Here is a 24,007-nt window from a genome sequence, read left to right as displayed (position 1 = left end):
CAGGCAAAGCCTTCCACCACTACCTATATCCCCAGCCCTCTTTACTTTTTGAGACAGGGTCTCACTAAGTTGCCTGGACTAGCCTTGAACTTATTCTATAGCCCAGACAAACCTTGAACTTGTGATCTTTCTCCCTTAACCTCCTGAGTAGCTAGGAATACAGTCTTGCTAGACTCAGCTTTTAAATGTCTTATATTTTTTTCCCCTTGATATTGAATGGAGAACTTTGTACATGGGGATAGAAGAATTTTGTTGGGTAATACTGTTGAATGGGCAGTTCTCATGTTATCCAGAGCCCCAGAAACTCACCAGAACACTTACTGAATGTTTTAATCAGTCTTAAGCCCTGTTTGATTACACTAGACCTTTAATTAACATTTAATTCTCACACCTTAGATAAGTGTTATTATTATCCCCATTTTACAACTTAGGAATCCAAGGGATAGGGAGTTAAATAACCTTCCCAGGATTGTACAACAACAAGGTGAAATAGTATCTGAGGTCACACAGCTGGGTCAGTAGTGTTCCTAAGTCATCTCTGTGGCTGTAGCTAGCCTAGGAACAGGGTTTTGGTTTGTCTCTGCTGGAGATGGAATAGATATTCCAGAGGGAATACCTGTAGACATCTTACTTTCTTGATTCTTTGAAGGAAAGATTATGCTTGGGGGCAGAAGAAATGGCTCCAGTGGTGAAGAGTGCATGCCCTTGCAGGAGACACATGTTTGGTTCCCAGCAACCATTGTTGGGTGGCTCACAGCTATCCATTAACTCCAGCTCCAAGGGATTGGGTGTCCTCCTCTGGCTTCTGGGTACCCCTATACACTGCACATAGACAGACAGACACACACACACAAAGACAGTAAAACTTAAAAAATATTTTAAGTGAAATATGTTAAATATGTTAAAATTGTAAATGCCTTGAGGACAGAATATTTATTAATAAAATATTGGAAGCTTTCAAAAAAAATTTTTTAATTTATTTTGCAATTTTTTTAAAATTTATTTTGCAATAGAAGCTTTCAAAATTTAACTCTGCTTTCATCCTTGTTATAATGAATTTCTTTTTTTTTTTTTTTTTTTTAAATAGGAGTTGGCAGAGGTAGGTGTGGATCTCTATGAGTTCAAGGTCAGCCTGGTCTAAACATTGAGTTCCAGGTGAGCCTAGGCTACATATTGAGACCCTGTCCCCAAAAATAAACAAACAAACAAACAAACAAACAAACAAATAAATAAATAAGGAAACAAAAAGAAAATTAGGGGCTTGGGACGAGTGTAGTAGCTTACACCTGAACCCTATCACCAAGCACCAAATTCAAGGCTAGACTGGCCATGCTAAACTTTGTCTCACCTCCTGCTCCCTAGCGGCCCTCCTCCTCCCTCCCCCCATTAGGGATTGGAATTATTTTTAAAAATTGTTTTGTAGGCCCTATCCTTAATGATGAAGTCTTGGTGTTAATATAAACCTAAGTGACTGTGTATCTCCCCATAAGAAGACAAAAGCCAGATTATTACACTTTTTGGCTACTTTTTGATTTTTTACTTCTTTTTGGGTGGGGGTGGGTCCTGCTGGGCTTGTCCTGAGAGTGCTGGGGCAACTCCTTTCCTTGGCAGGACATTTTAAGCAAAGGGGAGATAGAGTTCTTATTAAGCCTGTTGAGTTTGTTTTAACTATTAGCATGGGGCTGATTTCTGCTTGTTTACTCTTTTGTTGCCAGTGTTCTAGGGGTTAAACTGAGTTTTCTGCTCCTTTTCTTTTCAGAGTGTTGTGGAGGGCTTGAGATAGAGCAGAACAGGTGTAAAGGATTCTGCCATCAGGAGCTTTGGTAATTTCAGGCACAGAAACTCAGATGGTTTGTACAGCTTTTGAACAGCTGGTGGGTGCTGCTCTACAGTGCTGGCTGTTAAGGCTTTTGTTCTTTATAGGCACTGCATTTTATTTCTGAAATCATCATTTACTTTTCTATTAAAGATAGCTCCTTTCCTATCCAATATAGTGAGTGCGATTTAGATTTAATGCTGATATATGATTTTTCTGTTTTTATGGGAGCCCTGATCCCCTGCCTCCTCCCCACCCCCTTTTGGTGTTTCGAGACGTCCTGCCTTGCTGGAAATTAAGGATGAGCACCACCATACCTGGCATCCTTGGTCTCTTTTTATGGAGAACAGTGTTTAGAAATCAAGGTCTGTTTGTCTGTAAACTTGACATTATGTCTAGGCTTTCCCGGTAGACAGAAGTAGGAACTACAATATCATCCACATATGTGCACCTCTGTTTCTAGATCTTCCTGTCTGCATACATACAAACCAGAAGCTTTCATAGTGGTACCTTGTAGACTAACAGCTCAGGGCTTCTTTTAGTTTTTCTCCTTTCCCACTCCTAAATTTTTTGTTCAATAGTGGGAAACTTAGCTCTTTTTTTTTTTTTTTGGTTTTTCGAGACAGGGTTTCTCTGTGTAGCTTTGCGCCTTTCCTGGGACTCACTTGGTAGCCCAGGCTGGCCTCGAACTCAGAGAGATCCGCCTGGCTCTGCCTCCCGAGTGCTGGGATTAAAGGCGTGCGCCACCACCGCCCGGCGGGAAACTTAGCTCTTATATACAACTTTTGTTTTGTTTTGTTTTTCGAGACAGGGTTTCTCCGTGTAACAGCCCAGGCTGTCCTGGAACTGGTTCTGTAGACCAGGCTGGCCTTGAATTTTTATAGAGATAGGAGTGCTGGGGATTAAAGGCATGAACTACCACACCTGGCTCATCTACGGCATTCTTATTTGTTGAATTGTAGTGTGTATATAACGGAGTCCTAGAATTACTAACCTATCCCCTTGTGAGAAATAAATGTGCTACATTACTTTTTTTTTTTGGTTTTTCGAGACAGGGTTTCTCTGTGTAGCTTTGCGCCTTTCCTGGGACTCACTTGGCAGCCCAGACTGGCCTCGAACTCACAGAGATCCACCTGGCTCTGCCTCCCGAGTGCTGGGATTAAAGGCGTGCGCCACCACCGCCCGGCCCTACTTTTTTTTATATAGTTGCCTTAGGCTTCACAACATATAGTAAAAAATACTGTATAGCATTGTTTTTAGTTTTTTAGGCATGCAAAAAATTATTAAATGGTCCCGAGAAGTCAGTTATATGAGAGATAAACTCAGAAATGTAACTACCTCCTCACCCCTCCTATGACTCTCTCATTTCTCTTCTTTCTAATTTTTCCCTATCCACCCCATGTAAGAAGTTACTCTGTTTTGTGTTTTCCTTTGAGATAGGGTTTCATGTAGTCCAGGCTGGCCTTGAATTCACGGAGATCCCATCTCTGATCTCAGCACTTGGGAAGCAGAGGCAGGTGGAGCTCTCTCTGAGTTGGCACTGAACTCTCTCTTGGCTGGCACTGAACATAGTGAGAGCTCCCTCCATCCCCCATGTGTCCATGCTATCTTGCCTAGCCCTAAGAGTTCAAAATTCGTTTTAAAGGATTTAAATTTTTTTTTACATTTTATGTGTATGACATGTATGAGTGTTTTGCCTACTTGTATGTATGTGCATGCCTGGTCCCTTGGAGGCCAAAAGGGACATTGTGGTCCTCCCTACCCTCCCTGAACTGGAGTTGTTAACAGTTGTGAGCTATTATGTGGGTGTTTGGAACTGAACTCATCATGTCTTCTGCTATTGACTGATGAGCCACAAATCCACCCTTTTTTTTTTTTAAAGATAAGGTTTCATGTGTCCTAGTTTGGCCTCAAACTTGCTATGTAGCTGAAGGTGGCCTTGAACTTTTTATCTTCCTGTCTCCACCTGCACCACACCTGGTTTAGGTGGTGCTGGGGATTGAACCCAGGGCTTTGTGCATGCTAGGCAAACATTCTATTAACTCAGCTGTATCACTAACCCTGGTTTATCTTTTTTGCATGTGATGTACAAGATGCATTTTCTTGCATGCATGCATGGATGTGCTGAGGATTGAACCCAAGGCTTTACCAATTCAAAACCCGTTGTCTACTACATCTCTAGCGTGTGTGTGTGTGTGTGTGTGTGTGTGTGTGTGTGTGTGTCTGTTTCTTTTAAACTTAAATTACATTTTAATTTATTTTGTGTGTATGTGCATGTGTGTGAGCATGCATATGCTGTGATGTATGTACCTGTAGAGGTCTGATGACTTGTGGAACTGGATTCCAGGGATTAACTCAGGTGGTCAGGCTTTTGAGGCAAGCATTACACACGAGTCACCTCAACAGCCCTATTTTATTTTATTTTTTCCATGCTTGGAATCAAAACCAGTCCTACACAAACTATGTATGTTCTTTTGTTCTTTGCCTTTTTTTACTTTGCTGTGTAACTTCCCATGTTTAGTTCGAAGAGATTTTCTTTCTTATTTTTTAAATCTCTGTGACCACATAACTCTTTAATGTGGATCCTTTGGGTCTTATTCCACTTCTCTATTGTATGTGGGCATTTAAGTTGTTTACAGTGTTTTGTAGTTACTAACACTACTACAGTGAACAACCTTGTATATATCTGTATTTTCATATTGTTGGAGATAATTCTTTAGTTAGATTATTAGTAATGGTAAATGGAGTCACAGCTATAATCCCAGCTACTTGGGAGGCAGAAGCAGGAGGATTGATTGAAAATTCGAGGCCAGTCTGGGCAATTGAGTCAGATCCTTTCTCAAAACGAAACAAAACAAAATTTAAAAGGGCTAAGGAGGGCCCTTAGTTCAGTCCCCAATAATATCACTGTCATCACCCCTACCCCCAAGAAAATAATGCATACGTTGTTTTATTAGTACTACTACATTTCTTCCTGGTAACTGGATCAACTTGAATTCTCACCAGCATTTTGTATGGGTCTCACTGTGTAGCCCGGACTAGTTAGAAACTTCAGCCCAGAGTGACTTTGAACTGAGATCATCCTGACCACCAGAGTATAGACATGTACCTCCATGCCTGGCTTCTGCCTGCTTTTAAGATCTCCTGGTATATTAGGGATATTAGTCCTTTGTGGTAGTTATGAATAGCCTTTTCCAATGTTCAGTTGTCTGTTGGTTTGTTATGGTGATTTTTGAACTGTAAAAACAAAGTTTTAAGTTATGTAGTTATGTTTATCAATCTTTTAATTAGCTCTGGAGTTTGAGTTCCTTTTTTTTTTTTTTTTTTTGTTTTTTTTCAAGACAGGGTTTCGATGTGTAGTTTTAGTGCCTATCCTGGATCTTGTTCTGTAGACCAGGCTGGCCTTAAACTCACAGAGACCTGCCTGGCTCTGCCTTCCGAGTGCTGGGATTAGGAGTTTGAGTTCTTATCCTTTTTCTATCCAAGGTTAAAGAGAATTTTTACTTTTTTTTTTTTTTTTTTTGAGACAGGGTTTCTCTGTGTAGCTTTGCGCCTTTCCTGGGACTCGCTCTGTAGACCAGGCTGGCCTCGAACTCACAGAGATCCGCCTGCCTCTGCCTCCCGAGTGCTGGGATTAAAGGCGTGCGCCACCACCGCCCGGCGAGAATTTTTACTTTTTTTTCCCTAGTACTTAAGCATTCAGATTTTCTTTCTTTTTTAATAAAAAGTCTGTGCCCCAAGCAGCTTTGTTATCAATAATATAAAATTATACTAATTAATTTTTTTCTAACTGTGTCCTGGTATTGTTATTAAAAACTCCATATTGGGATGGCTCAGCCCTTCGAGCCCTGGCTGCTCCGAGGCCCCAAGCCCTGTCCCAAGTCCCCCTTGTCAAGCAGCTCACAGCCATCATCATTTTGGCTCCAGGAATTCTAACACCTCTGGCCTTCACAGGCACCTGTCACATGTGCATACTCACACCTACAAATACTAATGAAAACAAAACAAAAATGAAATCCATGTTGGGGCTGGAGAGATGGCCCAGTGGTGGTTAAGAGCACTTGTTCTTGCGGAGGACCAGTGTTTAGTTCCCAGCCCCCTCGATGGCACCTTACAACTGTCTTACAACAATTCCAGGAGATCTGATGCCCTCTTCTGGCCTCAATGGACACCAGCCATGCATGTGGTACACATACATACACACAGAGACTCACAGCCATAAAGTAAATAAATAAATAAAATACAAATAGATAAATCTTTTTTTAGAAAATTATATTGACTCAAGTGGTTTGAGATGCCCAAATCCTTGCCAATTAGTATACATGGCTGAAAATTCCATGTATGATTGATTCTATTTATATATATTCTATTCCACTAGTCTCTGTCTGTTTCTGGACCAGCAGCTCACTATTTAAATTATAGGAGCTTTTCTAGTATGTTTTTAAGTCTGGTAAGGCCAGGCTTATCCTCATAGTTCTTTGTCTTCAGTGTTTTTCTGACTATTCCTTACAGATTTAGTTTTCTGTGTGAACTTTAGTATTAACTGGCCTGAATTTTAATCTTAAAGACTTATTTTTTAAATTTATATATGAGTTTCTGTATCTGTATGTTGTGTGTGTGTGTGTGTGTGTGTGTGTGTGTGTGTGTATGCTCAAGGGGGCCAAGAGAGGGTGTAGGATTTCCCTGGAGCTGGAGTTATAAAGCGGTTGTAAGCAGTCCAATGTGGGTGCTGAGAACTGAATATGGGAAGAGCAGCAATGCTCCCATTAAGTCATCTCTTCAGTCTAATAACTTGTCTCATTTTATTCAAAAATTTAATGCTATTTTTATTGAGATTACATTAAATTTATAAAGTGCGTGCTACATTTTTTGTGTGTAGATTTTGTTCATTTCTTTTTTTGTTTGTTTTGTTTTGTTTTTGTTTTCGAGACAGGGTTTCTCTGTGTAATAGCTCTGGCTGCCCTGGAACTTACTGTGTAGATCAGGCAGGCCTCTAACAGAGATCCACCTCGCTCTGCCTCCCGAGTGCTGAGAAGGTGTGTACCACCACTGCCTAGCTATTTTGTTCATTTCGTAAGATTATTCCTAAGTATTTAATTTTCTTTACTGCTGTTTTAAATGGGATTTTCTCATTTGGCTATTGCTATTTATATGAAGATTGGATTTTTTGATTACATTTATATCTTGCTATCTTACTGGAAGAATTGAATTTTGGGGACTGGAGATGTAATTCAGGTGCTAGAGTGTTTGCCTGGCATGTGGATTTTTCTGTGCCACATAAGCCAGGAGTGGTGGTACATACCTGTAATCATGGCACTCTGGTGGTATAGACAGGGTTATCAGAGGTTGAAGGCTATCCTTTGCTACATATTGAGTTTGAGACCAACTTCCGACAAATTTGACCCTGTCTCAAAACAAAAAAACAAGAAACAGACATAAAAACCTGTTGTAGTTTAGGGTTACTATTACTGTGATGAAGCACTGTGACCAAAGCAGCTTAGGGAGGAAAGGGTCTGTTTAAAGGCTTGTGCTTCTGTGTCACAGTTCATTGAAGGAAGCCAGGACAGAAACTCAAACAGTCCTCACTGTGCAATCTTTTGATCGGTGCAAGTTTCGGTTGGATGGTTCAGTTAAATAACACCAGTCCCCTAGGATTCAAATTGCAGTCACCATGATATATTGCCTATGAGAACAGGCTTTGCTGCCAGCTCTTCAGTATGCACATCTGCAGTCACTGCATAAGCAAGAGACATACATTTGTTCTTCAGTTCACATGGGTAACAAGTGTGTCAACATGCTGTCTCCTTGCCTCCTGGTAGGAAACACAAGTGAGATGTTTCTAAATTGAACAATGGAGAAAAAACTCAGTTAAGAGGATAGTATAGCAAAGGGAAAAAACCAAAACAAACAGTGCCCATGGAAGTGAAGTCCAGTTGATTGTAAATGGAGTAACAAAGTAAAGACTCACCATCGGGGACACTGCTGCTGCTTACCGTGGAAGGATTCCATGTGAAGCCAGAGTCATTTAGTGAAGGCACACTTACCGTACAGTGTTTCAACTCCTAGTATACAGAAGATGCATTCCTTTTAGTGTTCATTCCTCTAAACAGCAACATGAACATTTTTTTTTTAAAGTAAAATCATTTTATTTAAGAAAAGAGGACACCGGACCCTGCCATTCTCGAATGTAAGGTGGAGGCAGATTCCAGATCCAGTGGAACCTGAGTCAGATAGCAGTATCACATATTCAGGCATTTTTAATGTTTTGATACATTTATAAAGGTCATGGAGTAATTATAATTTCCACCATTTAGTATTAAGATAGCTTTGCATAGTTTTGCTTATGTGGTTATTTAAAAAGTATTATTTATGTGTGTGTGGGTGTGGTGGTGGGGGAGAGAAAATGAGCAAGAGCCACATCAGCAGCATGTATGAGGAGGTCAGAGGACAAATTTGGGGATTTGGTTCTCACCTTCCATCTTGTTGAGGCTTGAGCTTTCGGACAGAAATTCTCCTTTCTCTACCTTCCATCTCACTGTCGGAGTGCTGGAATTATAGATGTGTGCTACTGGAATCAAGCTTTTGCACGTGGTTTTGGGGATCAAATGTAGGTCACCAGGCTTGTGCAACAAGCACTTTTACCTACTGAGCCATCTTGCTGGCTCCCTGTGGTTATTGTTTATGATCTTGCTCTACTGTATTAGGCAGGGTTCTCTAGAGGAACCAGAACTAGTAGAATGTAAATATGTTATTAAAGGGGACTTATTTGATTGGCTAACACAGTAGGGACTGGGGGTCCAACAGTAACTGTTTCCTGGAGGAACAGAGAACCCAGTGGTTACTCCGTTCACAAAGCTGGATGTCTCAGCAGTTCCAGTCTGCTGCTGGAGACCCGCAAGTTCTCTGAAGAGTCTAGTATCGGAGCACTTTGGAAGACCAAGGAAGCTAGAGTCTGATGGCAGTAGCAATGGTAGGGACTTGCTTAGGAAAAAGTGCATTTTCCTTGGCCCTCTTTCTATTGGCACCTGTTAGAAGGTGCCACCCTCTTTGAAAGTGGGTTTTTCTCCCTTTGCTAATTCTCCCTAGAATACCCTCAGACATGCCCAGATGCATGTTTCTTGGGTGATTCTACATCTGTCAGGTTGACAGTGAAGAGTAACCATCACAGCTGCCACGTAAAAGTGTGGATTGCCCATGTTCTTATATTTGCCAGTTAGGGATCGTTTGACCTTCTAGTGGAAATTAACAATTACCCAGTGGACTTTGAGGAACCTGTAATGACAGTTTATCTTTTGAGTGACTTCATTATATAATCAAGTAAAAAAGTCCTCCTTAATGTCATATACTTTATATTGTGCCTTGACTTGCGTGTTTTAAATGGAACTGTCTAATGTACCACCCTTTTTGCTGTCGATGAACACTTATGGTTTGTAATTTTACTGAAGTGCTTTTATTTTCTGGGTCATATGTGAAATTTCATGCGGGGATATTTATTATGGATTACATCAAGAATTTCCATGTACCAAACCCTATTTTGACGTATCCTTCATCCAGAATGGAGAAGCATGCTACAGGTATTGTTTCCTTACCCAACATAGAATGCTACCTTAGTTGCTGTCTTAACAGAAAATTCACTCATGAATGCTTTTGCTTGGCTCAGCCTTTCCTTTTAGGAAACATAGCTTGGGATTGTTACTTACAGATAAGAAAGGTTAGCAGAAAGACTAGATCTGTTTGAATTTTTAGTTGACTCCTATCCTTTGTAGCTGACTGAATCACAAATTGTTTTAGAAAAGTTTACTTGCTGTTGCTGTATCTTTTATTTCAGGGCGTCATCTCTCTCTCTCTCTCTCTGGTTTTTTGAGACAGGGTTTCTCTGTAGCTTTTTGCGCCTTCCCTGGAACTCACTCTGTAGCCCCAGGCTGGCCTTGAACTCATAGAGATCAGCCTGTCTCTGCCTCCCAAGTGCTGGGATTAAAGGTGTGTTCTACCACCACCCAGCAGGGGGTCATCTCTTTTTTTTTTTTTTTTTAAAGATTTATTTATTTATTATGTATACAGTGTTCTGCCTGCACATATCCCTGCAGGCCAGAAGAGGGCACCAGATCTCATTACAGATGGTTGTAAGCCACCATGTGGTTGCTGGGAATTGAACTCAGGACCTTTGGAAGAACAAACAGTGCTCTTAACCTCTGAGCCATCTCTCCAGCCCCGGGCGTCATCTCTTAAGCTTTGTTTATATTAAACTTTATGTAGGTGTCAATTGGTTCTAGAAAATATAGCTGTTCTTTCTATAATCAATAGTATAATACTATATATGAATAGAAATGAAACTGCAACTGGACCAAAATGTTTTTTATTTTATTTTATTTATTATGTATTTATTATGTATACAGTGTTCTGTCTGCATGTTTGCTTACCTGCCAGAAGAGGGCATCAGTTCTTAATATAGATGGTTGTGAGCCACCATGTGGTTGCTAGGAATTGAACTCAGGACTTCTGGAAGAGCAGTGCCATCTCTCCAGCGCCCAGGACCGAAATGTTTATAATGGTTATGGTTTATTTTTAAGAAATCTATTTATGGCCAGGCATGGTGGTTCATACCTGTAATCCCAGCACTTAAAAGGTTGAACCAGGACGATTGTCAACAAGTTTGAGGCCAGCCTGGGCTATAGTATAGTGTAAGATGTCTCAAAAGGGGGACAGGGGGTGGGGAGATAGGCATGGTGGTACATGCCTTTCAATCCCAGCACTTGTGAAGCAGAGATAATTGGATCTCTGTTCGTTTGAGACATAGCAAGTTCAGGCCAGCCAGAGCTATATAGTAAGACCTTGTTTCAAATCAAAACTAGTAAATAAATACGTAAAATAAACCAAAAAATAATAACACCCCCATTTCTTTCTATTTATAATCTACTTACCAGTATTATTTTTATTAACAATATGTTTGAAAAATCAAGATAATAAAGTGACACTTGGAGGTACATAAAAAGGAAACAGACTTTTTACATAAATATATAATGAGTAGGGACCCTTTGTTTCTAAACTTGCAGCCAAATCTGAAAATTAAAACAAAAATAGGTGGGGGCATGGTGGCTCACACCTTTAATTCCAGCAAACGAGAGGCAGAGGCAGGCAGATCTCTATGGTTTGAGGCCAGCTTGGTCTACATAGTGAGCTCTAGGCTAGCCAAGGCTACATAGTAAGACCCTTGCTCAAAAAAAAAATCCACAAAAAATGTTAAATCCCACTTCATCAGCAAAAGTATCAACATTTCAGAAAAAGAACTTGAAAGACAATCTAATCAGTTTATTCTCCTTCACACTCATTGTCCTTTACCTTTTATAGTACGTATTTTCTATTTTTTTAAGAGACAGGCTATGTAGTGCTGTCTGGCCTGGAATTCGCTAAGCAGACCAGGCTGGCTTCAAACTCAGGTCTGCCTGCTTCTGCTTCCAGGAGCGTTGGGATTAAAGGTGTGCACCAGCATACCCAGCTCAATGCATATTTAAGCATATCTAGGATAGTAGTCCAGACTAGCACCTCCTAATCTATTTAGCATTCCTGCTTTGTGTCAGTACATACTTTATAGGGATTGACTGTGGGACCTGTGTAGCCAGATCTGAGGAGGAATGCCGAATTACATATGAACTCTTAGCTGTGTGGAGCCTAAAGTCTTCATAGAAAGAGGTTGTGAATCAACATTGTGCTAGCCACTCTGGTAAGGTTTTAGATTCATAGTCCCCCAGTGCCATTCCCTGGCAAGCACCTGGGGAACTTGTTAAGAATAAAGATTATTGGCCTACCAATTAACTTTTCCCTGTAGATTGAAGGTGGGGCTTAGGAATGTGGTTTTGTGTGTGTGTACATGTTCATGTGTGGAGGGGCTGACAATGATGTTGAGTACCGTCCTCAACCTTTTCTTCTTTTTTAAGGTAGGGTCTCTGACTGGAGCTTGCTAGCCTTTTTTTTTTGGTTTTTCAAGACAAGGTTTTCTCTGTGTAGTTTTGGTGCCTGTCGTGGAGCTCACTATGTAGACCAGGCTGGCCTTGAACTCACAGAGATCCACCTGCCTCTGCCTCCTAAGTGCTGGGATTAAAGGCGTGCACCACCACCGCCTGGCCGCCTAGCTTTTTTGTAGATGTGGGTTCTGGGGGTTTACCTCTGGTCCTCATGCCTGCATGTTAAGCACTTTACAGACTTATCTCCCCTCCTCCTCCTCCTCCTCCTCCTCCTCCTCCTCCTCCTCCCTTAAATAAGCAGTGCACAATGCAGGTTTCAGTTGCAGAAGGCTGTCTAGTGAAAAGTAGCTCTCCCTCTCCTCCGTTCTGCATCCATTCGGTCTTCTCTCCTAGACGCTTTGGAGCTGTTACCAGTGTACTGGAAGGCCTTCCACACGTGCAGGTGGGGAACACAGAAGGACCACACCTGGTGTTGTTGCTTTTCGTGGAGATCTCATGTGTCCTCTAGAACTTCTTCCTTCTTTGGAAAGACTGCCTAGTGGCAATTGGAAAAGATCCACAGGAGATTCTAATGGGCTATGGGTTAGAAGTCACAGTGTGGGTGTTACAGGGGTTAGAAGCAGTTTTTTTTTTTTAAAATGTTAATTCCCTAAATCTTGAATTTCACAAGGAACTGTAGTCACTAAGCATTTCATGAATTTCTAGATTTATTTATAAACATTTTACATGTTTTTTCCTTGCTAGTGATTAGGTAGAACCGTCAGTCAAGAATACATGATAAGGCTCAGAGGTTAAGAGCACTTGCTATTTTTGCAGAGGACCCACGGTGGCTCCAGCTCCAGGAGATCTAACACCCTCTCCTGGCCTCTGCAGGCACCTACACTGCTCTCAAGGAAAAAATAAAAATTAGGGGTTAGAGAGATGTCTCAGCAGTTAAGAGCACTTCACTGCTCTTCCAGAGGATTTGAGTTCGGTCCTTACTGCTCACAACTGTCTGTAACTCCAGTCCTAGGGATTCCAGTGCCCGCTTCTGGACTTCAGGCATTGCACACACGTGATGCACATGCATTCATGCAGACAAAAATCCATACATATAAAATAAATCTTTAAATAAATGTTATTAAAAAGTACATGATGGAGTTGAGCTTATAGACACCTGCTTGCAATCCTAGGTAGAATTTGATAAATGTAGGATCAGGGGTTCAAGGCATATCCTCAGTTACATAAAACCAAAAATTAAAAACTGAAACATACTTAAATATATGAAGTCATCATCATGAAAGAGGTGGAATCAGCTATAAAGAAGGTTTTTTCAATCTTCAGGCTCTATTGCTGTTTTATTTTCTGTTATTACAGGAGGTGTGGGGGCGTGGTTTAGAAGATGGCAGAGGGCAGGTGGCAAATGGTGCCACAAACCTGCTCTACAAAACATTTCTTTCTATACATCTTCACTATAATACCAAAATGTAAGAGATTCTTATATTCCTGTCTGTTAGTGACTTAACTGCCCTCTTCTTTCACCTCATCTATACTTGACAAGAAGCTACTTAAGAGGGGGTGTAGATTGGCAAAGCGGAGTAGGGGTTGTTAGCCTGAAGGTAGAATGATTAGTGGAAAGACCACAGGACAGTGAAAACAGTAGCACTTGGTGGGTACTTTGGAACTGTTTCCTCCTCTGGAGATTCTCCTGGATAGAGACCTCCATAGAGAAGAGTTTATTCATAAGCTCCACTGCCAGTTGTACTGGTTGGTCTGTGTGCTCAGTGCCACGCAGGGACAGCCAAAACAGCATGCACATTCTTTAGGCTCAACAAGCAAATAGTTAAGGTGTCAACATGTGAATCATCCTGTTTTCACATACTTATCATGGAATAATATCAGTAGAATTGTGTCAACAATATTTTCAGCTTTTAAGAGTATTTTATGTCAAAATTCGTTGATTGGTTTTTCACCCTCACATTTTCTTTTTTCTCCCATTTTCTTTGTTGTTTCCTTTTATATTGTCTTTTGTTTTTCACCCTCATTAGTGAAGATGTTCGTAGCTAGTTGGGAAGCTGTGGGATACTTGGAAACATGAACCCAACTATTAAGGTAGGGGAAGTGTTTCATAGTCTGAGAAATTGTGAAATGGGGAATTTAGTTTGCAGTATGCCCATAACTGTCCTAAGATCTAACCTGATCCCAGAATTGAAACATGAAAGGAATAAGATCAAGCTGTAAACATTCTTCTATAATGTGGAGTTAATTCACCACAAAGGCCGTTGCTTTTCTTCTGTGGATATTAGTGTGGGGGCTTTGGAGGCACGGGGTAACTCAGTTCTCTGATTGTGTTAAATGCCAAAATCAAGAAATTAGATAGCTATGAGCTTTAGATGAGCTGGTGAACTTTAAAAAAGGGTGTATTTATCTATTTTTATTTATGTGTATATGTGTGTGCCTGTGTAATTTTTTGTGCTCTACCAGTGTGCAGTATGCCTTCAGGGGTTATATTAGAATGAATGAATGAACAGATGAATGAATTAGTTCATTCATTTCACTCATCTACCCGGGTGTCTGTCTGTCTAAAGGAGATTTATTAGACTGATTTACAGGCTGTGGTCCAGCTAGTCCAACAGTGGAATGTCCAAGAATCCAGTAGCTGTTCAGTCCATAAAGCTGGATGTTTACCTGGTCTTCAGTATATGCCAGAATCCCAAAGAAGTAGGCTCTAATGCCAGTGAAAGAATGGATTTGCCAGTGAGAGTGAGATCGAGCAGACAAACAGAGCAAGCTTCTTTTTCCACGTCCTTTATAAAAGCTGCCAGCAGAAGGTGTGGCCCAGATCAAAGGTGTATCTTCCCATCTCAAAAGATCGGGGTTAAAAGTGATCTTCTCACTTCAAATTATTAAGAAAAAAAAAAATCCCTCATAGGTATACATGCATGGCCACTTGGATTTTAGTTAATCCTAGATGTAGTTTTAAGTTGACAACCAGGAATGGCCATCACAGGGCCAGTGGGTGTTGGATCCCCTGGAACTAGAGTTACATGTGATTGTGAGCCATTGGATGTGGATGCTAGGAACTGACCTATCCTCTGCAAGAGCAGTAAGTGCTTTTAATTGCAGAGCCCCATCTCTTCAGCCCCAGGTGAAAACTTGTAACTGAACTAAAAATTAAAACATATAAATTTCTCTACCACAACCTCTATTATCTGAAGAAAGATGGAAACATCTATTATTTATGTAGAAGGATCCTTGTTTTTCTACATATTATTGCCTTTAGTATCATACTGAGTGAGTGAAGTCTTAAAAACTATCACATTGGCTTTTGGGTAGAATCGGTGACTAATAACAAATGTTACTGGGATCATGTGCTCATAGTACTGAGGAAAGTCCCAGGAAACCGAATTTAGGAAATAGCTTGGCACTAAATGAGTGGAAATATTTATCAGTAAAATGTGGAAGGATGTTCTGTGGATGCTTATGTGATGTTCTATCCAGAAGGAAGAATTTGGGTTTTGAAGATTAGGTAGGATAAGGCTCCTTGGTGACAAATGGAGAGATGATTTGGAGAAAAGAGTACAATCTAGTGGAATCCACTATAATAGGCTCTTAAAAGAATTTGACCACCCACTGTTTCAGCTCCAAGAGTAGAGAATATAAAAGGGTGCATTATCCAAGAGGGGGAAAATGTTTGGCAAATCCTGGTGAATCGTTGTTAGTCATTAATTCAATTCTGTTCACATCAAGTGTCCATTACCTACTCTCCCAACCCCCAAAAGCCACCTAAGCAACAATTTCAGAAGATAAGACAATAGAAAGTGCTAAAGTTGTCACCACCCCACTCACCAAATGGCAGTGAGATTGTTCATTGATGGAAACTATTCAGCAAAGGTCATATTGTCACCCCACAGGACCCCCCCCCCCCCACACACAATGGTCTAGTAAACTGAATTTTCTGCTGTTAGGAAAACTGTGACAGCTTGTTATAGGAAGGGAGGTTTAAAAAGAGAAATAGAGAGGAGACTAATCTGGTTTTGTGCCAGATTGAAAAAACAGCCTTGAAACTTTGCTTCCAGAGTTGTATATCTCAGAGTCCTGCTCTCTTTCTCTTACCATTTCTTAGAGAGATTGTAGGGTTCTTTCAGTGAGCAGTAAGAGGGTGGAGTGGATAGGCTTGATAGAAAAGTGTGTTGGTTGGGAAACATTACATTTTAATTTTAGAATTACATTTTGTATGGTTAATTTAAATGGGCCTTTTCAGATTTATTCACTTACCAAATTTACTATCTTAAAGATATTTTTATTTATTTTAGGTGAATTAGTTTTTGCCTGCATGCATAAAAGTATACTTTGTACATGCATTGGTCCCCACAGAGGAAAAGGATGTCAGATTCCCTAGAACTGGAATTAATAGATAGTTGTGAGCCTCCATATGGGTACTGGGGGCCAAGCCTGGGTCCTCAGCAAGAGCAGCAAGTACTTTTAACCCCAGCTGTCTCTCCATCACACAAATTGACTATTTCTGATTTACCGAATTTGCTAAGTGTTGAAGTTTCTAAATCAGTTTAGGTGTGTTCTTTCTGCTAGTTGGTGAGAATTAGCCAAAAGCAGAAGACAACTCTGGTATTATATTTTATATTTTAATATATATTACATTATTTTATTTTGTGCTTTTTTTGAGATAGTCTCATGTAACCCAGGTTGACCATGAACTCACTGTGTATCGAGGATGATCTTTTACTCCTGATCCTTCCTTCAGTTGTCTTAATGCTAGCGTTTGAGATGTGCATCACCACACTAGCTCACTGGCATTTTAATAAAGCAGATAGATGAGGTGAGGTGGTGGTGAGAATTAGAAGCTGGAGAGAGGAACTCATGGGTCTTTGAGAATTAATAGTCAAAACATTTAGTTTTGCCCTGAATGTCTTTAACTAATTGAATATCCCTGCCTCCTCTTTTCCCCTGAGTATTGTGAGAGTCACCCTTATGTACTTTAGATGTTTGTAGATGAGTTGATGCGATGAGCCAGTTTAGGTTTTCCAGGACCCAATACTTAATTCTTTTGGTATTACCATCCTTTCTTAAAGGAGAAGGAATGTGATAGTCAAGTTAGGGCAAGCCAGACAAGAAGACAATCCATACTGTCTTTCTAGAAGTGCTAAGTGGATTTCTGTGGGCTTAAGTCTTTGTTTTGTTGGGAGAAGAGAACCTACTACACAAGCCCGCTGTGGTGGTGGACACATTTAATCCCAGCACCTGGGAGACAGAGGCAGGTGGAGCTCTGTTCTAGGAGAGGTCAAAGAAAGTTCCAGGATAGCCAGGGCTGTTACATAGAGAAACCCTGTGTAAGAGAAGAAAAAGGGAAAAAAACAAAACAAAACAAAAAGACAAACAAAAAACAGAGAGAGAGAGAGAGAGAGAGAGAGAGAGAGAGAGCGCGAGCGAGCGCAAGAGCCTGCCTGCCTATTATACCTAATGAACGTCATTTTCAAAATCCAGGTAGTCTGGATTTGAGCTCTTGCATTGAATGCAGAGATAGCTATCACATACATATCATTATTACAGAGATCTTTTGTCTGTTCCATTTTAGCTACTCAATGTTAACTAGCCTCATCTGACCTCTGTGTGTGTATAAGACAGGGTCTCTCTGTCTTACAGAGAGTGGATGATCTGGAACTTGCTATAGAGACCCAGGCTAGCTTGGAACTTTAGATGACCCTCCTGCCTCTGTCTCTGAAGTGTTGGGAGTAGAGGTGTTATGCTTTGCTCTCACACTTGAACTTTCAGCTTTATTATTTATCTGCATATATGTATGTATACCACGTACATGTCAATAGCCCACAGAGGTCAGATCCCTTGGAACTGGAGTTACAGATGGTACAGGTGAGCTATATGGTTCTGGGAACTGAACCTGGATCCTCTCTAAGAGCAACAGGTGCTCTTAACTGCAGAGCCATCTCTTTAGCTTCCCTCATCCCTCCCTCCCCCCAAGACAGGGGTTCTTTGTGTAGATTTGGTTGTCCTGGAATTTGTTCTGTAGCCCAGGCTGGCCTCCAACTCAGAGATCCACTTGTCTCTGCCTCCTGAGTGCTGGGATTAAAGGTGTGTGCCACCATGCCTAGCCAGCTCTTCTTTTATATCTTAATTTTTTTTCTTAAAACAGAGTTTCACACCTAGCCCAAGTTGGCCTTGAGCTGGTGATCCGAAGTGGTGGGATAACAGGTGTGTGCCATGACACCTGACTGTGTCCTTTTTTCTTTGTTTTTCTCTTTTTAAACTTAATGGGTTAATTTGTAGAATTATAAAAAAAAATTATGTGTGTCTGAGTGTGGTTTATGTATGTTGAGTGCAGTACTCATAGAGGGTGGAAAAGGACTTTAGATTCTCTGGAGTTGGAGTTACAGGCACTTGTGACCTGTCCACCATGGGTGCTGTGAGCCGAATTGGGGTCCTCTGTAAGACTGTAAGAGCAACACACATTCCCCCCAGACAGGGTTTCTCTGTGCAGTTTTGGAGCCTGTCCTGGATCTTGCTCTGTAGACCAGGCTGACCTCGAACTCACAGAGATCCGCCTGGCTCTGCCTCCCGAGTGCTGGGATTAAAGGCGTGCACCACCACCGCCTGGCACAACACACATTCTTATTAACTGCTCAGCCATCTCTCCAGCCTCCTAATTTGTAGAATTTATTTCATTGTGTAGGGCTGTAGTTCTTCATAGAATATTCATTTCTGTATGGACTTCCATTATGAGAATATACTGTAATTTTATTGTTGATAGACTATTATAAATAGATTAGCCATTTGAATGTATATTCTGGTATACATTGCATGTGTTTTGTTCTCTAAAACTGCTGTATTGAATTACATTTCTGCCAGTAATTTATTTAAGTAGTCCCCATTGCTCCACACAGTCTTCAACATTTAGTATCTTCACGCTTGGTATTTTTTAGCTGGTGTAGTGGAATATTATGGAATTTTTTTTGTCATTTTAATTTATCGTTCTCATTATTTGAGATATATGAATTTGCACAGTTCATATTTGTATTGGCCACATGACTTTCTTCTTAGTAATTTGTAGAGGAGTTAATTATACTTTGGGTATAATTTCTTTAGTGAGTATCTGCATTGAAATGTCCTTCACTCTGACTTATTTTGCCCCTTAACATGAAATTGTGGTTTAATGAACAGAAGTTACTTTAGTATGACTGAAATGACCAGTTTCTCCCTTTATGGGTGCTTCTGTGTTTTAAGATAAACTGTCTACCACTAAGTTGTATTTTCAGTATTATGCTGTATACTTTTTGCACCTTTTCCTTTTGTTTATACTTAGGTTTATAATCTCATTTATAACCCCCGCCCCTTTTTGAGACAGTCTCACTATAGACCAGGCTGGCCTCAAACTCAAAGACATCCACCTGCCTTTGCCTCTCAAGTGCTGAGATTAAAGGTGTGCGTTGCAAGAACAATTGTAAGATTTTTTTTTTCTTTTTCCCATACAAATAAACGAAATGTATCTTAGTAGACCCTTACACCGAAAAGTCTGCCCTGTCTCTTTACTCTTCAGTGACCCTCCTACGTTATGCACGAGCGTCGCTGTGTACCTGGATCTGCATTTGGGAGCACTGGCATGTGTTCTGAGTGACCTCTCAGATACGTTTTCATACGTAGTAGAGCTTTGTTCTTCTTTCTAAGAATATCTGACTGTCTTGCATAGTCTTGGCTTTTTCCACCTTGACACCAGTTTTAGAATCATCTTGTGAGATTCCACACTGATTGGGGTTAAACTGAATTTGATAGTCATTTTCAGAAGAATTTAATTTTTTAAAGATTTATTTATGTTTAGAAAAAATTATTTATGCTAGGAATCCATTTGGGTCTTCTGGAAGAGCATCCAGTGGTCTTAATTGCAGAGCCATCTCTTCAGCCTCGAGTGTTTCCATTTTACTTCTGTGCAGTAACACTTGTCAGTTCTTGGGAGTATTTGCTGTGTAATATTAGGAGCCTTTTCACAAAGTCCTTGCCTGTGCCTATTTCAAGTGCTTTGCCTATTCCCCCCCCCCCCCCCAACAGTTTCAAATTTTGAAGTCTTAAATTTAAGATCTTTGGTCCATTTTGAAGTGATTCTTGTGCTGATAGGCACCTAGTTTCATTCTATGTGGGAATGTCTGGTTCCCTAGCACCATTTGTTTCTGTGGGGATACCATGCCGTTTCTGTTACTGTGGCTCTGGAGGGTAAGTTGATGATAGGTATTGTGATATTTCCAGCATTGCCTTTTCTGTTTAGGGTTGCTTTGTGCTTTCATACTATTTTAGGATTGCCTTTTCTAGTTTTGTGAGGAATGTAACTGAAATTTTGATGGGGCTTGTGTTCCAAGGGTTTGTTTTGATGCTCTTCATAACATCTTGAGGTGTATGTGCTTAGCTCAGTAATGCCAGGCTTCCTTTTTAAACACATTCATTTAAGGCTATATAGAATTTGCAAATTCTATAACCTACAAATTATATTATGTAGTGCATTCATTGTTAGATGAAAATATTGTTCAGAATCTCATTATGACTTACCTTTTGACTCAACTTATTGACAATAATTTAAGAAGATGATATTTACATAGTGCTTGAGGGTTTTATGCTTATAATTGCAATATTTTTGATGTTTTCATTGATGCTGAAAGTAAATAGCTTCATGTACATTTGGATCTATTCTCACCCACAATTATTAGCCAGTGTATGGATGGAAAGGATAATACAATTTATTCTTGTATATGTTTCAGATTTGCTATTTGAGTTATTGTACATTTCTCACCTCGAGTCCAAACATTTCTTTATAGTTAAGTGAAATTTCCATTCATATTTTGTTCTTATTTGTCTTTATCGTAGCTGTGTTGGTGTAGAAGAACATCATGCTGTTGACATCGACTTGTATCACTGCCCCAACTGTGCACTTCTACATGGTTCTTCCTTGAGTAAGTACTAAACGCTTAAATGAAAATTACATGTATGTGATGGTACTTTCATGATACTCTAATAAATATCATAATAACTTAGGGAAGGTTTCATTAAAAATACTTACAGTACAGTTTTTGTCTGAAAAGAATAATTAAAACTTTAAAGTAGTCTGATTATATAGCCCATACTGGCCCCAAATTCCTTTTTTTTTCTTTTTTCTTTTTTTCTTTTTCTTTTCCACTCTGTAGATCGGGCTGGCCTCGTACTCACAGATCCACCTGCCTCTGGAGTGCTGGGATTAAAGGCGTGTGTCACCACCGCCAGGCTAGGCCCCAAATTCTTGATCTTCTTGCCTCTTTCTCCCAAGTGCTAGGATTCCAGGTAAGCCTTTGTTTGAATTATTAAATATGCCACAAGTGTAAGGGAGAAAAATACTAACTTTTTTTTTTTTTTGGTTTTTCGAGACAGGGTTTCTCTGTGTAGCTTTGCGCCTTTTCCTGGAACTCACTTGGTAGACCAGGCTGGCCTCGAACTCACAGAGATCCGCCTGGCTCTGCCTCCCAAGTGCTGGGATTAAAGGCGTGCGCCACCACTGCCCGGCTAATACTAACATTTTTAATTGCTCATGGAGAGCCCTCAAATTTAAGTACATTTTTACATCTTAAAAAAAAAAAAAAGAAAGAAACTTTAAATTTACAAAGCATGGCAAAGAAACCCTTCCCTGATTCTGGAAACCTGTTGTGACTAATAAGATCATGTTGTATTGGAGCAATATGCAGAGTAAAGATTTGACTCTAATGGGCAGAGGCACATTGTATATTTAGGAGATGGATAGGTAAAATATTGCATGTATTTACTGAATTTGGTTGTCAAAGCGTATCTGCCTAAAACTCCTTTCTTCCCCAACTTTGGTGTCCATGGAGAGATAGACAGAGATGAGGATAAGGCCACTCAGGTCTCTGATGACAGTCTTTTCAGAGAGGACAAGGTAAAGTCTGGAATCCTTTTCTTTCACTAGGCTAGAGTATACCAGCATTAGAAACAAAACAATATTAATATTCGGTCTTTTACAGATACTTCCAAAGACTAAATTGAGATGTCATTGTACGGATGCAAGAGAAAATATTTAAAAGGCTTTGGAATATAGCTATTTATTTATGAATTTTTGACTACAAACTATAATTTTTGTGTTCATAAAATTAAAGGAAACTGTAGACTTTGTTTTAAAATTAGAAAGGCAACTGGAGAGATAGCTCAACCATTAAAGGCTAAACTCAAACTTCAATTTCCAGCACCCAAATCACCAAAGTCTGTCCCTCCAGCTTCCCTTTCCAGTACTCGGGAGACAGAGGCAGACTGATCTCTGTGAGTTCAAGGACTGCCTAGTTTACATAACAGGCTAGCCAGGGCTACATAGTGACACCTGTCTCAAAAACATACCAAACAAAACAAGAAGGAACCTTTGACTGAGGGTACTTTGATAAACTGTGGGTGGTAGGTAGGTAATCTAGAGCCTCTTTGTTTTGAATATGGAGTTTTGCCCCCTTGTACTTTTCCAAGTAGAAATTTTGTTATATGAAGATAACATGTAAAAGAGACTTAGTAACAATTAGACTGATCATTTATTAGAAATATTAATAATTTTCATAATCCCTTTATAAGAGATTTAGGAATTTAAGCTCTAGTAATGCATAAAAATAGTTTATGTCAAATATAGGTTACCTTTTTTCATAGTATACAGTATGAAACTTAAATTTAAGACACCTGGTAAAATTGTTATATGAATCTTGCTTGGTGTATGTTGTATATAAGTTAAATAAGTTTTGGTCAAGAATAAGGAAGAAGGAAATAGTACAGTATTATTATTTCAAGTCAAACAACTAAATTTTATATTGGTTTTGGTATAAAGTTCAAATATATATTCCCCAAATGAAGTGATTTGAATTTTATTTGTATGAAATACTGTGTTGCTAAGAACTAGTACTACTTCATGGGATACATTGTATTTTTTCCATATGATGTCATTTTTTAAAAATCTTATCACACTTGCTAAATTGATTCCACAGACCATAATGGATTGTAACCTACACTTTGAATAATGATGCTTCAGAGAGAAGCTTGCCTATTATTTAGCCCTTCAAGTCCCTCTTCTCTTTGAAGAACTTCATACCAGGCATTGGCCCTCTTCTGGGAAAGCATCCAACTCTGAGTACTCGGAGGGAAGATGCTCAAGATGCAGTAATCTGTTTTGCCTTGACTTAGGACTCACCTTCCCCCATTCCTTCCACTTCAGCATCCACTTCAACTTGGGTAATCTCTTTTGATTCCTTTCCCTCTGCTACTAAGTGTTTCTTGATACCCTGTCTGAATATTCCAGATGTCTTTATTATAGATATAATCAAGACATTATAATACCCATGTAATAAAGTTCATTGGATTATTCTCTATGGTTAGGAATTAAGAACCCTATTTAAAGCAGGAAGCTGCTCAGCATTTGAATATAATATTGTGTTCATGAGGCACATGCAACCAAGACAGACGTTTTCTCCCCTTTCCCTGTGACCACTACTTAAACTAGCCCTTCACTGGCTTCCTCTTAAGAAAAATTCAGTCAGCTGTTGTAGTGGATGAATTTGTTTCAAGCTTGTTGGCCAAATAGGACAATTGCATGCTTCTCTTAATCTATAGGTCAGCACATTAAAGGAAGTTATAGTATTTTGGTAGGTTATTATATACCAGATTCTATAGTGAGTAAATACTTGACTTATATTATCTCCTTCAATATGTGCAACAATGTTATATGAGATATAAAAGAAAGTATCTAATTAAATATTGTGTAGTTATTCGTCAGAGCTGTAGTTTGGACCCATAGCTATCAAATCACAAATTGAGTATACTTTACTGATTAATGTGCTCTGCAGAAATTAAAATAAAAAATGGAACATCTGGCTGGGCCCGGTGGCACATGTCTTTAATACCAGCACTTGGGAGGCAGAGGCAGGTGGATCTCTGTGAGTTCAAGACCAGCCTGCTCTCTGTAGTAAGTTCTAGAACAGCTAGTAGTATGTAGGGAGATCCTGTCTCAAAGGGAGGAAAAGCAACATCATAGTTCACTTAGCAGATGGGCAGCTTTTTTGTTGTTGTTTTGTTTTTTTTAATGATGATGCCTGTTAACACAGAGCCTTGAGCTTGGCTACCTGTATGGTAGGAATATGAATTATTCTCACTTTCCTGGAGGCTGTTTTGCAGTATATAACAAATAGCTTTAAAATAGTGCTGTTTGTATTAGTTTTTCGGTTGC

The 24,007-nt window shown here is 39.8% G+C and overlaps 1 protein-coding gene across 1 annotated transcript in view; it reads left to right on the top strand.

Moving 5' to 3' along the window:
* The window catches only part of Kdm7a (lysine demethylase 7A), a 69,246-nt gene that overhangs the window by 5,669 nt on the left and 39,570 nt on the right, over window positions 1-24,007 (top strand). Inside the window, exon 2 of the mRNA XM_052719827.1 lies at window positions 20,638-20,723. Within this exon, the coding sequence (XP_052575787.1) occupies window positions 20,638-20,723 (86 nt within the window). The remainder of the gene's footprint in view (window positions 1-20,637; window positions 20,724-24,007) is intronic.

Source organism: Peromyscus californicus, unplaced genomic scaffold (assembly GCF_007827085.1).
Source record: "Peromyscus californicus insignis strain IS unplaced genomic scaffold, ASM782708v3 Scaffold_6__1_contigs__length_162567912, whole genome shotgun sequence".
In the NCBI taxonomy this organism is placed as follows: domain Eukaryota; kingdom Metazoa; phylum Chordata; class Mammalia; order Rodentia; family Cricetidae; genus Peromyscus; species Peromyscus californicus.
This window is presented reverse-complemented; position numbering and strand designations above follow the sequence as displayed.